The sequence below is a fragment of the Protomyctophum bolini genome, assembly GCF_963924005.1.
Source record: "Protomyctophum bolini genome assembly, chromosome: 6".
Taxonomy (NCBI): domain Eukaryota; kingdom Metazoa; phylum Chordata; class Actinopteri; order Myctophiformes; family Myctophidae; genus Protomyctophum; species Protomyctophum bolini.
Window position 1 is genome coordinate 12,139,665 of NC_137867.1, and position 15,795 is coordinate 12,155,459.

Genomic DNA, 15,795 nt, shown 5'->3' on the forward strand with positions numbered 1-15,795 from the left:
GTCCTATAAAAAACATTGCCGTGTTTATATGAATGTAGGATTTTTCAAATAAGTTATTTTCAATTAAAAGGACATGCACTATTGGCCACTAACTGAGGTCTCCACTAGCCCCTCATTTCTCCCCTCTACACTAAATATATGTGCTGGAAATAGATGCTCTACAAGCTCACAACATGTTATAACGCAATGTGTTGTGAGCTTGTAGATTGGCTATTAGTCCCAGAATATGGATGCTATAGGGTTGATGAGGATACTATGAAGCCTTAGGATGTGGATGTCTATTGGGTGTTAATGTGATGTATAGGGTTGGACTGGGATGAAGAGAATGAATCACACTGCCAAGGCTTTAAGGTGGAATAAATCCAGTTGGTATAGTACTGGAGTGTGTGTGAATTCTTTCTTTCTTGTGTGATTCATCCAGATATCTGCATCTCATAGGGCTGGGACAATAATATTATCACTGTCCGGCAGAAACCTGGCATGTCCAAAATGTTTAGGAGAAAAGGCCTGTGTTCCAATGGAATGAAAGTCGTTATTTAGTCACAAGCTGATTGTGAATACTTTTAGTTGGTTCCGTTATCTGGGCATTCTGGTGCAATGTGTTGGGATCTTACACATAGGCTATTGTACTGTGAAACTGACACTAAAAGTAGTGATATTAATTACAAAAGAAAAGTTTATATTATGGAGATACAAGGTTTCTGCCCATGAGCTACATACACAATGAGACTAACCACATCTTGTCCTTGTTTAAGTGCCTGGCATTAATCACTTAAGCACTGTTTAATACTATTGATATGTTTTGAACACATCAATAGTATTGAGCCGTCCTTAAAAAGCCGTCCCTGCTGTTAACTTCAATTAGTCAAAAATTGGATTATGCTATATGCTCCTCGGGGGAGCATATAGCATGCACACATTTGACAGGGCAAGTTTCAGTTGTAGTTGAATAATATTTGACCTGGAGTATGTATACTTTGGCTCAAAGAGATTGAGTACTTTGTCCTCCATTGCTTTCTACTGTACTGCACACAGAGGCTATTCTAAACCATGACGGTGCAGGCAACAAGCTGTGGGCACATTACGTGAGTACACAAAACATTAATGCAAAACACACCATCTCAGCATGCCTGACAGATGGCCACAATTACATCAACTCTACTAGATTGAAACAAGCAATGTTCATAAACCCAGCAGCTTTATTAGATTAAATGACCAAAAAAACAACTGGCTGTGGCAGAGAATTATAAAAGGCATACAACAAGCAACAGTGGTCAAGTGTTCTCCAATAGACTAAGGTGACATTCACACCATGCAGAAAGCTTTGCTGCGATTAAAACGAATCCTGCTGCGCATTGTCAGAAAGTGCACTTTGTGTGTGAAGGCTCATTTGAATCCTAATTCTGTAGAAACCGCATTCTACTCAGAGCAAAAACGGGGGTTTCGCTTTGCTTCCAATCGCACTTGATTACGATTCCAGATTACGGGTCCAGTCCCAGACGGCACGACACATGCACGTTATGAGTATAATTTTATCACCATAGATTTCACTGTGTAGTTTATGAATGGAACACATTGATAAAGGTCCCCCCTGCTGCGTTTCCAATTGCTGCGGATGACAGTGTGAAGGCAAACCGCAGCAAATTAAATATGCAAGAATCCCAACTTCTCCGCCCATTCGCATCGAGTCTACCGAAGTATTAGGTGGGAATGTGACCTAAGACCTCGGAAATGTGTGTTGATACATTTAGCCGTGGCACATTTCTCAATACATTTCCATGGCCGTTTCAAGTGGTGGAAAGTAACAAAGTACATGTCATGTACTTATACTTAAGTATTATGTTTTTGATACTTATATACTTGTATATATACTTATCCACTTGACTACACGTCAGTGTCAGTTACTCCACTACAATTATTTGACAGCCTTAGTAACTTGTTAGTTTGCAGATTTGCCTTGTTATTACACTGTTTCATTGGCTATTTGAAAATAAATAGCCACTGCTTTTATTGGAAGATGTTTGCCACATTTTCAAAAATATTTTCAAAAACATTTGAGTACTTTTACCTTTGTACTGTCAGTATATTTTTTAATGTTTGATGCCATTGCTTTTATACCTATAATTTTGAATACAGGCCTTTTAACAGAAATGCCATGTAATACTTTTACTCAGGTAAAACACCACTGGCCGTTTCCCAGCGGTAGTTTGTGAATGACTCTCTCTGCACAGGGCTAGGTACACCCGTGGCTATAAAGGATGCCATAAAATTAGACAACAAAGTGTGTAATTAAGGTAAATGACCCTAATTGCAAAATATCTCCAAATTGCTCGTTGCTGTAATTTTGAACAACCCGAGAAAAAAAGCGAGAGCACAGAGTCCTGCCTAATATTACGTCAATGCCTATTTTTTATGCTCGGTTAATTATCTAGTGGGTTTTTAAATGTGATACAGGACTGTGGAGAATGTTGGCCTGTGTGTCAGTGAATTACTCTGCACTGGTCTGGAGGACTTGTTAGCTCTTAATGGCCCATGAGAAATTCTTATTTCTATATTTAGGTTTTTGCGGCGCAGCAGATATATTGAGTTGTTTCCATTTCTTCACAGTGAACACATACAAATCTGTCCCTTAGGTTTGACCTTTAAATGTCAGGTCTATAGTGCTGGTTCTCAACACGAGGTCTGGGGGTCTAGGGGTCCTTGAGGGCTTTTCAGTAGGTCCCCATTCCCCAATGCTAAATGATACTGTAGTGTGTAGACAAATTAGGAACCAATTGGACACTTATTGGTCTGTACCTCTGAGAGGGTATGCTGTTCACTAGGTCCATTTGATTCCAGTTGTGAGGATTTCGCTGTGTAGACTGGGGGCCCAGAGATAACACGTTATCAAATAGATGTCTGGGGCCTAAATGCACATCAAACCTGGGGGTCCTTTCAAACAACCCTATGCTGTGTGTCCCCACCACTAGATGGTGCTCAGTAAATGTCCTAGTGCCCTGGACTCCTAACTTCTGTTACGACCAGCCACACTTAACATTTCACAAGAATCCTAATGCCTCACTAGGCTCCGCTAAACCACCACTATGACCTCATGCTTCAAATCACACCTGAGTGTGATAATAGCGTTTTATTTTGGTCTCCACCAGGCCAAAGGCATGGGGGGAGAGTATGTTTTACAGCCTGTCCGTCCAGGTGTGTCCTCTCATCTGTAATGAGATAATCTCCGGCACCTTTGGCTAAACTGTGCACCCAGTTCTAGATGGCACGGCTGAACCTCAGCCCACATTATTCAAATGGGACTGATATAGTGCCACCAGGAAGCCAAGTATACTCACTGGCCCCTTTTTGAACAAAATGCCTCAAATCATGAACGCAATGTCCTTGTACTGTTTTCCTTTGTGATCCTGTCAGAATAAATCTTCTACCTACAATCATTGTCTATTGGCTATTAACTGCTGCTTCTATGGTCATCCAATACCAAACGATGCATGCCCACAACAAACATTCCCTTGTGCCCTTTTTCTAGTCTTTGTTGTTGTTTTGTCTTCCTCCCTCCAATGGTGCAGATATAAATAAAAAGCAAATTATTATTTCCCATAAGTTATGCTAAATATCAACTTGTTTGAATGGGGCTAAATTGGTACTTACTAAAAAACATGATAAACATGTAGTTAATGTGTTATTATGAGTGTCTGGATTGTTGGTTTTGAATATGCACTGTGTTGTTGCACTGCACATTACTTAGGTTTGACTTGTATATATGTGGGGTTGTCTGCTTTATATGCATAGACTCCTTGAACCACTTTCAACACAAATATTCATAAATCTTCAATAAAATATTTACTACAGTTTAACATTTACTGATGAGTTTCAAATGTAGTCTACACCTGCCATGTTGGGGACCAAATTAGTTCTACGCTAATCAGACTTTCAGACAAATTGAAACACCTGTGTTGGTCCTCAACATGTCAGGTTTAGGACTATACACTTGAAACTCATGCATTTACTTACTAAAACCTTTTTAGTTTGACACGGTCAAATGACTACTAAGTATAAAATATGGATTAACTGGTTAACCACATGAACCTATAGTGTTCCAATTTGTGCACGAACATTTGGCAAAAATAGCAGATCTACAAGCTGACTGTGTGAGCTTGAAATGTGGCTATTTGTGGTGAAGAGATTTGGTGTAGAGGGAAAAAACAAAAGGCTGGGAGACTCCGGTCAACTAAGTATAATAGGGTTTTACTGGTAAAGAATAGTACTGATTGTTGTGTGTCCCTGCCACTAGATGGCGCTCACTAATACCCTACTGGTGCTCTCTAGTGCACAATTATCTTGTATGGAGGCAAAGACAAATCCAATGTGAACAACATGATGTCATCTGAAAGTGCTTCTCAAATGAATATGTAGGCCTATTTGGCCGCAGTCCCAAATCTGAAATATTCTTTGTTACATTTTTTTCAAAAAAAATCCAGCTCATCACTTGTGGCGTCCTACATTTTCTGTCCTCACTTTTTAATCGTCAATACGTATACATTGCTCAGCCAATCAAATCATCGCTATGGGGTGCTCAGCCAATCAAATAAACGCCATGGGGTAGGGGTACACACAAACAGCGCCCCTAAAATGTGGGTGCATTTTGCTGTTGTCCCCCTGAAACCCCCTCAAAGACACATGGGGGGTACCCGGACCCCACTTTGAGAGCCACTGATCTGAAGGGGGTATTTGAAACGTTACAAAGGTTTAGATGGATTACCTCTGGCATACTGTCAGACAATATAAGATTTTGGTTAGGTCTTAAGACTCTTAACCCTAGAACACTAAACTATTTTTGTTACACCATCACTAAACACGGGTATATTGTGCCCAATATCAAATATTCCATAAAAAGTATTTCTCATCGAAATATATTGCAGTACAGCAATACATGGCAACTTCAGCTACTCTTCTTTAATATTTCATCATGACTTTTCAAAAAAAATAAATATATAGATTTCATGGGGGGGCCCTATCACGAGGGGGCAAAATCGGTGAAAAACGTGTATATTTTTTTTAATATTCCTTAAAAAAAGAGAGAAATTATTTTGGGAACTTCTCCTTTGGTCCACCCATTCCTAAGACATGTGAGAATGGCCCAGTAAAAAAAAAGAATAAGGAAAAAAAAGTCCATTGTGGGTGTATTGGATTCTTCTATATCACACTATCACTAAACACAGGTGAAATTCACCCGAACACCTGCCTGTAGGAAAAACCAGAGATGTGGGCAGGGAAACGAACCTATACCTTCTATGATGTCACTGAGCATCATGAAGGTATACTGAAAGACCCAGCCACACTATGAAAATTGCAAAAATATAATCGTCCGGGTGAAAATCACCCATGTTTATAGTGTTCTAGGGGTGAGTTCGACCGCGAGTGCCTATTGTGTGTGTGTGGGTGTCATTCCCTTGAGCAAGGCACTATAGAGAGCCGGAGCAAATGAAAAGCACACATTCTGAGTGACCTGAGAATAACGAGCTTGTGTGTGTGTGTGTGTGTGTGTGTGTTTAGTGTGTGTGTGTGTGTGTGTGTGTGTGTGTGTGCGTGTGTGTGTGTGTGTGTGTGTGTGTGCGCGTGTGTGTGTGTGCGTGTGTTTGCGCGCGCGTGCGTGCGTGCGTAACAGTGTGTCTCTTTAAGAAGGAGGCGGGACAGGACAGGAGCGGTATGACGTGATGAATATTAATGAGCAGTACTGCTTTATAAGGCCAGGCCAGAGCAGACATCGTGTGGTGGCTGGCTGGACAGTTACCACGGTAGAGCACCCTAACCTGTTACTGCACTGACGAGAGACCTGGAGGATAAAACTACCAACAAATACACACTGAACTGTTTGAACGTTATTCAAAGATACATATATTTATTTAACATTGTATTCATTAACGTCGGAATTCAAGTTTGGGGCTTTTTTATTACTATTATATTTTTTTACCTGTGTGTGCGTGTGTGTGTGTGTGTGTGTGTGTGTGTGTGTGTGTGTGTGTGTGTGTGTGTGCGTGTGTGTGTGTGCGTGCGTGTGTGTGTGTGCGTGTGTGTGTGCGTGCGTGTGCGTGTGTGTGTGTGTGTGTGTGCGTGTTTGTTTTTGTGTGCGTGTGTGTGTGTGTGTGTGCGTGTGTGTGTGTGTGTGTGTGTGTGTGTGTGTGTGTGTTTGTGTGTGTGTGCACTACAACTGAGTGAAGGCAAATTGTTGGGAGCAAAGAAACAAGTTGAACAGCCTATTGAACGGGTTGCATCTCTCTATCTTAAACCTTACCTGACAGTCAAATCCATTATTCCTGCTCAGTGGAAGAAGAACTGCCACGTTCTGTCAGTCACCATGCTGTCATGTTGTGTGTTCGTGTGCTTTTTACCGCTTCTGCTCTGCCGGCCTGTCAGCAGCGGCAGCATCACGGAGGACATTAACGTGCTGGTGATCTTACCCAAGAACAACTCCTACATGTTCTCCTACCCGCGCGTCGCGCCGGCCATCGACTACGCCCGCCAGCGTCTGAAGCAGGACGCAGCGGGTCCGTTCGGCGGGTTCACCTTCAACGTGCACTACGAGGACTCCGACTGCGGCAACGACGCGCTCTTCGCCCTGGTGGACCGGGCGCGCTGCGCCGACAAGCCAGACCTCATCCTCGGTCCCGTGTGCGAGTACGCCGCGGCGTCCGTGGCGCGCATGGCGTCGCACTGGGATGTGCCGGTGGTGAGCGCCGGCGCGCTCGCCAGCGGCTTCAGCGACAAGCGGCGCGAGTACTCTCACCTGACGCGCGTCGCGCCCTCGTACCTGAAGATGGCGGACGCCTTCGCGGCGATGTTCGCGCGCTTCGCGTGGCGGAGCGCGCTGCTGGTGTACGAGGACGACAAGGAGGAGAGGAACTGCCACTTCGCCGTGGAGGGAGTGTACCTGCTGCTGGGCGACCACGCCATGAAGAACTACCCCATCCACTCCAGAGAGGAGCGGCTGGACACCGATGATATCCTGCAGCAGGTCTTTGACACCGATGGTAAGACCTGACTCAGGCTGACTGCATGAGGCCAAATGCCTTTTTACAGTAAACCTCTATAGTTCTCACACGTTCAACATGTCACACATGTTCAAAAACAGCAGATGCAAGCTTGCGCCAGTTTATTAAAGCACTTGAAACATATCCATCCATATATTCTTGGGTGGGGGAAAAACGGACCAAGTCAATTCAGGTCCAGTTTACTAAGGCTAGAGGATGAAGTGGTTAATGCTGTCGTTCACTGAAAATAGCAGATCTACAAACTCACATTGCATTGCTATAGCTTGTAGATCTGCCATTTTTCGGCCTGTGCCCAAGCAGTTAAAATACTCTTGGATAATCAACACTAAATTTCCATTGAACTTTGACACTACTTTGACACATGATAAAATAGAAACACAATTAACTGAGTGAATGATTGAATCAATCAGTCAGTCAGTCAATTAATCCAATCAATCAATCATTGCATGCGGGGCACGGTGGCACAGCCGGTAGTGCTGTCACCTCACAGCTGGAAGGTCCTGGGTTAGATACCCGCTGGGGGCGTGTTCTCTCCTCCGCGTCATCAGTGCCCATACCCGAAGCAGGGTTGGCGAAAGGGCCTTTCTGTGTGTAGTTTGCATGTTCTCCCTGTGTAGGTACCCTCAGAAAAAACATGCAGTAATCCTGGTCTCTAAACTATACCTACTAACTGCCTGATGGAGGGGAAAGGAACTGGTCGGAATAACGTGTTCCTTCCACGCGCTACGTCCGGCCGGGGAAACTCTCCCCTGTTAGGTGAAAAGAAAAAGCTTGGACTACTCATGCATAGAAGGAAGCATGAGGTCAGTCCGCTGCCCCCCCCAGGTTGGCAGAGGAAGTGTAGCGGCAGAGGAAGTGTAGCGTCCAGGATAACGTTAAATTGACACGGGGTGAAAAAAAAAGGGTTGCAAATATCGTGGGATAAAAATTATAGATAAAAATAAATCAATCATTGTATGGATGGATGGATGGTAGTTGTGGGCATAATATTGGCGAGGAAACGACCTCGACAGTGAGGAATCCAAGTGTGTTATATTGTTGTGTAAAGCCTTCATACAATAGCTACTGATGTTTAGTGTGTTATATTGTTGTGTAAAGCCTTCATACAATAGCTACTGATGTTTATAATAGTGTGTTATATTGTTGTGTAAAGCCTTCATATACAATAGCTACTGATGTTTCCAGCTGATCCATACAACGTCTCGTGGCACTTGTAGATCTGTTCTTGTGGGCTAGCGATGAGGCTGGAGTAAATTATAAGCTAGGCTTAATTCTCTGTTTTCAGCATGTAATGAATAGAAATGATGGCAGAGTTCTATCAGTTTGTTGTTGGTTCATGCAGAGTAGGTGCCTTGTCTGTTGCCATAGTTACTTAAAATCCCATACCAAGCGTACAAGCAAGCACGCACGCACGCACGTGCGCGCGCACACACACACACACACACCGACCGACCGACTTCCATCCAAAGCCACCTCATGCTCGCCATTGCTATTCATGTAGCGGTGCGATGCTTGGCCCCTGAGTGGGACCCTCATCCTAGGGGCCCGGTCCGGCTGCTCCATCTGCGACCCACTGTTTGTCTTGGCAGTGGCCACGTGTCAACAGATCTGTCCCTCCGCACACCGCCCCAATACCGTCTCTGTTTGGCTCTTGTATCGCCACGGCCACTCGCATCTATGCCAGCTCCTGACAAAGCGCTCGTATAGGTGTCACTTAACCCATTAAAACCTGGAATATATATATATATATATATACACACACACACACACATATATATGGCAACATAGGTTTTTCAGAAAACATTTTTCTGGGGCTCCCTGTTACAATACATTATCAATGTGGGGGCCCTTGGCACAAAAAGGTTTGAGAGCTAATGATGTAGAAGGCATAATTTGGTCTTACTCTTAATGGCTTAAGATAAACTGCTGAAGCCATACCCCCCCCCCCCCCCCCCCCCCCCAGAATAGGGATGCATAGGGTTTTTTGATTAGATTTGAAATGTTTCAATAAAGCAATTTAGAAAGTAATATAGGCTAGCAAATTAAATTAATAATGCAAAAAAAAAGCTGAAGAAAAGCTGTTTGAAAAAGGAGTGAGAATTATTGCTCCCACCCCTTTTCCATCAATACATAATTGATAACAAGCTTTCACGCTATAGTCAATCCCAGCTGTAATATACTATAGGCATGCTAGGGTACATGGTAAGTGGCTCATTTCTAATGAACGCATTGTTGGTAGATCTGTTCTTGCGGGCATTCGTTCATTCATTCACAAGGGCATACACCATACAGGATAAGTGGATGTGGGGGCGGCTGAAGCATACTGTAACAGCACTTCGGAACTGATCTGTAGATGGCAACAGGCTGTGGATATAGAAACCCAAGTGGGTTGTTCCTTGGCATTGACTATAAGGTCTTGGAAATGCAGGACAGCCAACAGATAGAGAGAGAGAGAGAGAGAGAGAGAGAGAGAGGTGTACACCCCTCCATTGGCTCCATATGTTGCATTGGCCAGGCCCAGAACTGTGTGTGAGCGAGAGACCACTATAGTGCAGTGTGCCGGTAAATACTGTCTATTGCCACGCACGCACGCACACACACACACACACACACACACACACACACACACACACACACACACACACACACACACACACACACACACACACACACACACACACACACACGCACACACGCACGCACACACGCAGTACATTGGTATATTATCGGCCGATACTGGCCTTGTTGACTGCCATCAGTTATATCAACAAATAAGAAGACATTCACCAATGATGCCAGTGGCTGTTTTTATCTGTCCTTTCATGCATCTGTAATTTTCTTAATGATAAGGGACGGAATGGGTGTTGTGGTGGCTCTATTGTTGGTTCCAAACATTTCCAACAGACCCACTGATGCACCCAGAGACTTTGGATGTACGCAGATCAAAGAAACAGATTGTCCACAGATTCAATGTCATTTTTGGTTCCATTTACTTTCCTTTGCAGATACATTACAATACAAGGCACATTCTCTTTTCCTTATGGCATGATCTCTGTGTTGTGCTGCCTTTCTCTCTGTCTATCTGATAAAAAACCGTTTGTCCACCAGGTGCATGCCGCTCCCCAATCACCCAGGCCTACTTATACCCTCTGGCAAGCAATTAGGCCTGGGGAGGCGTGCCCCTGTTGTCCAAACAATAATTAAATTATAACCCATCAAACTAAAGCCCAATAATGCCAAATAGCTACAACAATTGTGATGATAATAATAATAAGTAGACATACATAAACAGTGAGGATGGCTTCTACAGGTGCATGTGAATAAAAACATCATGTTTTAGCTATCAGACAAATTGTTATTTGAAACATCGGTATTGGCCCAGAATTTCCCAATCAGAGTAACAAGACATCCTGTGTGTATATAACCATAATGTATAATTACAGCATGGATGTATGGATGCTAGATACATTTAAATGCTGTAAGTGACCTTTTTATGCTCGTTTGGAGATAGGTGAAGAGTTTTATTCCAACACGACTGATCATTCTCGAAAGTGACCCATATTCTTTGAAGCCCTTAACCAGCATTAGACCTTACATGAAACAGACGTCAGCCGCGTGCCAGGTCGTAATGATTTTCTGGGAATTCACTTCATATTTTTGGATTGAGTGCTTTTGTGTTGGATGCAGCCTCCTACTGAAATGTCTGGCATGAATTCCAAGGACTTGGGGAGGGAGACAGAAAGAGAGAGAGAGAGAGACAGAGAGAGAGAGAGACAGAGAGAGACAGAGAGAGAGAGAGAGAGATGGTCATACTGACCCAAGCCTGTTCTAGCATTTCTTTGAAAGACCCCTCCGGTCAATGATATGGTTTAAGTGGTTAAAAATGGCAGTTAAAATAATGCTTAATTCATGCGTTGTTGTACAAGTGGTTATTTGTGGTACACGACACTGGCGCACAAGAAAGTGTAACACAGCAGATTGTGATGTGTGCACTGTGTTGCATAAGATAGTTCTAATGACTCTTGTCTACGATGTTTTTGTTGCTGACTTGTTCGTTCTAGTCACTTTGAAGCATACTAACTGACCTTGTATTGTTGGATGCCACATTTGTGTGTGTATGTGTGTGTGTGTGTGTGTGTGCGTGCGAGCGTGTGTGACATTTATGCAACAAATGTTTGACATTTTTGACATTTGTAGACAGTATCTATATTGCTCCCTGTGGGTGGGAGCGAAAATGATCCACTTTCATACACTTTCAACACAGATCTTTAAAAAATCAACAAGCTTGTACAATTTCTTAATAGACAACATATAAAATATGGATAAAGAGGTTAAAAGAAAATGATTGTGAATTTGTGACGCTGCATTAACAGTTTTTACTGGGGACCCCCTGGAGGAACCCCCTCAGGGACCCCTGCACCGCTACATAGACCCCACTGTGGATCCACAAAGCTGCACATCATTGCAGTGATTGCACTGCCTTGGCATCCATCCTCACAGCACAGGCAGGGAAACCAGCCATGCCCATATTTCTATTATAGTGGTTGTCTGTGCAAAAGGCGAACTTGAGCAACTCACGGTTCAGCATTCACAGTCATTGGCGTAAAGTCACTAAGTACATTTAATTAAGTACAATTGTAAGGTATTTGTACTTTAGTAGTTGTGTATTTCCAATTTCCATTACTTTTACTTCTACTCTACTACATCTCAGATCCAAATATTGTACTTTTACTCCACTACATTAATGTGAAAACTTTAGTTGCTAGTTACTTACATACATACTTACTTAATTATTACAAAACATACTTCAGCCCTATATATATATATATATATATATATATATATATATATAATGCAACGCAATGTAAGCTTTTCTGCATAATGAGTACGTTCCACTTTCGGTATTTTAAGTGTATCTTGATACCAATACGTTTACTGAAGTAAATTTGGATTCTACCAGACTTTTACTTGTAACGGAGTGGTTCTACATTGCAGTATTGCAACTCTTACTTAAGTAGCAAATGTGAGTATACTTTTTTCCACCACTGCGGTGGCACTTCCAATTGGGTTCATACATACAGTACAGGAGGGGCTTGCTTGCTGCAGCGCTGGCTTTGCACTTTTGCAATCCAGCCCTCTTGACTTGACGGCACGGAGCAGTTTGTGACCCCAGGCAGGGAAAGTACACCTCATTGTAGACTGTAGAGGGATAGTGTTTGCATGTCGAGGCTGTGTACCGCTGTATGCAGCAGCAGCTCATCAGCACTGATACCCAGTGGTGGAAAGTAACTAAGTATGCTGTACTTAAGTACAATTTTGACTTCGTACTTTACTTGAGTATTTCCAATTTCCAGAACTTACGTCGCAGCGGCAAATATTGCACTTTTGCCCCCACAGTCGCCACTACATTTTTTTTGGAAACCTTTGTTACTAATTACTTTGTACATTTTGATTATTATTATTGTTAATAGAAGATCTACAAGCTCGAAATTCACCAAAAATCCCGTATATTTTGCTTTTTTAATTTTAATTTTGCTTCCGCCCGACAGAGGAGGAAACCTATGCTCGTTGAGCTGCTACACACGGCGCCCATAACACTTCCTGTTTATATTAACATATATTATAGAAATGGTTCTTGTATAAATTAGCATGTGAATCGTGTTTAAACCGCCGCTGTCCATACTCCATATTTCAACTCTTTGATAAATCAGTCAAATAATTCAAAAACAACGTCGTGCTGTACATAGACAAGCTCACAGCGCACCGTGTAGCAAGAGCTTACTTAAAAGTAACGCTTTTGGACATACAAGGTTTCCACGCAACATCGACCGATATTATACATGCTAAATAGTGCAGCGCCACAAAGTGCATGGCGTGGAAATTAGTATTCCAGGCATGCCAGGTACTTCATTGTGAAGCTTTTGAAGGGTTCTAGGGAAGGTTGACTGACGGTCCTTGGGGGCAGGAGCGGCCAAGTAAATGTTTGCATGGTTCAGCATATATTTGATTGGGCCCCGGCAATAAAGAAAAGTGTCATTTAAGTCCAAGTGAACAATCGTCTTTCAGATGGTTTACCTTGCTTAACCCAGTATTAGCAGGAATCTGTGTGTATCTTCGCGGTAAATAAATGATCCTTGAAGCACGCATTTCATAACAGCCTTGCGTTACTATTCTCATTGCTATTCTTTCGTGGAAGTAAGGTTATAGATCAAGTGTTGCTGGATGTTAGTTACATGCGCACACAATTTAGGCATTTAGCAGGCATGTCGCACGCTCGCACACACACACACACACACACACACACACACACACACACACACACACACACACACACACACACACACACACACACACACACACACAGATGGATGGATGGATGCTGTTCCCAGATCCATGCTGAAACCTTTTATGTGTAATACCATAATTCTGTTCAGTATACTTTATGCTGTACATTGTTTTGTGTAGTATTTTTCAGAGTTCCAGTTGAGCCCCTGCATAATGTATTTACAGGTATTTCCCTTTGCATATAGATAGATACATGCATTGAAGTCAATTCAACAGGCCTTCCTACAAACTGTAAATATTTACAAGCTCACAATGCGGCAACGCGCTATGAGCTATCAGCTGGTTTCACCATGCTTCGGTGGTTAAGATATAAGAGCACACGTATAGACGCCTAGACGGTATAACAAAAAACAACAAGAACCCAGGTAGGTGTGTTGCATTTGAAGGAAAAATGATATCTTATCATTTGTTTTGGAAAACCAAATCCTTATTCCTTCTTTCACATCATGTGCAAACTTCCTATGAATGGAATCCATTACGCGTCAGGTTAACACGGTTCTTCCACGGGAGGCCAACAGTGCGGAGCAGTGTGTTGCCAAGCAGTTCTTCATAGCCTCAGGTGAGCTTCGTTAAGGATCCACTCATCCAGGTGGAAGACGTCATTGGGACATTTTCCAAAACGACTGACGTCTTTTTGATTCCTACTCTGGCTCGGCAGTGTCTGTGTTGTTGTTGGGTTGTTTTTTTTGGTCTTTTCATCTTGAACATGTTGCACACCACGGAGCGCACAGCGACTTTATGGAATCCAAAACACAAATATGAGAGCGCCGCCGCTGGCGTGCGTTTCACAAGCGCTGGCAAAGCTGCAGTATAACCTTCCACGGATTTAGCGAGCAGCTAATTTTAAATCCTATATATTAGTGGACCTGGTGGTGTCCACCAGGGCTCTATGCTAAGTGCACCAGTATTTCCCTCTACACATGACACCTTTTTAGAGCCGATATGTTTGCAGAATGTTCGCCACAGAATAGTAACACTATAGCATTCAGGTGTTTTTAAGTAGTAGTTCACCCCAAAAAAGTACTTTTCTATAGCAATGAACTTATATTCTATCAACACAGACCCCATGAAGCCTTTAATTCCAGGATTCCTTTTCTTCTTCTCCGCATTCCGTCAGTAGGAGACCAGAGACTCCGGTCATCACATTTCTCGCTCAGGAATGCTGCATGAAGTCAAGGCTTCATGGGGTGTGCAATTGATAGAAAATAAGTATTTTTTGGGGGGGTGAACTACTCAGATTTATACTTGGTTGCACTCTTTTTGGTTTGCGACACTGTGGCGCAGCTTAACCACTTAAAACCTGTAAGAGTCCCTCAGGAGGACTGTCTTTTTTACTCTAACCCTAACGTAAGTAAGTAAGTACCGGTAAGTAAGTACATTTGCTTAAGTACTGTACTTATCGGTAAGTGCATTTTAGAGTTAGGCTATTTGTACTTTACTTGAGTATTTCCAATTCCCATTACTTTTACTTCTACTCCACTACATCTCAGAGGCAAATATTGTACTTTGACATTTTACACACATACATGCACACACATGCACACGCACGGGTACGCATGCACACGCACGGTCGGTCGCACACACACACACACACACACACACACACACACACACACACACACACACACACACACACACATGCCTCCCTGCTCCTTAGAGCGATGGCTCAATGACCTGCTTTTATAAAACCCCCCCAATTCACGATTAGTGTTTCCCCATGTAGGGGCTGCAACTAGCCATTATTTTTCGTAGTTATTATTGTATCGATTACCTTTTTTGATTAATCGGAAAGAATCGATCAAAAGCTTAGGCCCCGTTTTACAATTAGTCGCATAACGGCGATAATAGTGAAAATCTGCAAGCTCAAATCTACAAACTGCAATCTGCCTTTAGCTTTTCTTTACATTGATAAGATGTTTGCCTATGAATGACAATCAAAAATTGATTTATTATTAATAATAGATTCTTTTTCATAATAGATTAAACCGATTAGGCCAATAAACCGTTGTGCCCCCTACTCTCATGCATATTTTGCTGTCAAGCAACGAGTGTCCAATCAATTACAAGCTCAGTTATTCATCGACCAATCGATCAGTTACATTTGAGAGAGAAGTCATCCCAAATATAAAAGACAAAGGCAGACTTCTATCCATGTCTGCTCCGCGCGCCAGTCCACCAGGCCTTTCACACGTACGGGGCTCCGTCCATAAATCCTTGTTAAAGGAACGACGGTATGACAAGTTGGCATGGGCCGCGGCCCTGCTTTGCATATGCACTCACTCTACGGATTTTATGGCGAGCCCAGGGCAACATAAAATGCACTGTGAGTCCTCAATAAGTGCGCCCGTGTGTGCGCGCTAGCTGCCCTCCTCCGTATAAGCATTCCTGCGTTCGTTTGTAA

The 15,795-nt window shown here is 42.9% G+C and overlaps 1 protein-coding gene across 2 annotated transcripts in view; it reads left to right on the forward strand.

The window, feature by feature from the left end:
* The first annotated feature begins 5,797 nt into the window (after positions 1-5,797).
* npr3 (natriuretic peptide receptor 3) overlaps positions 5,798-15,795 on the forward strand; it is a 32,524-nt gene continuing 22,526 nt past the window's right edge. For both annotated transcript variants that reach the window (XM_080765948.1, XM_080765949.1), the window contains exon 1: positions 5,798-7,028. In XM_080765948.1, the coding sequence (XP_080622074.1) occupies positions 6,356-7,028 (673 nt within the window). In that variant the 5' untranslated portion in view covers positions 5,798-6,355. The remainder of the gene's footprint in view (positions 7,029-15,795) is intronic.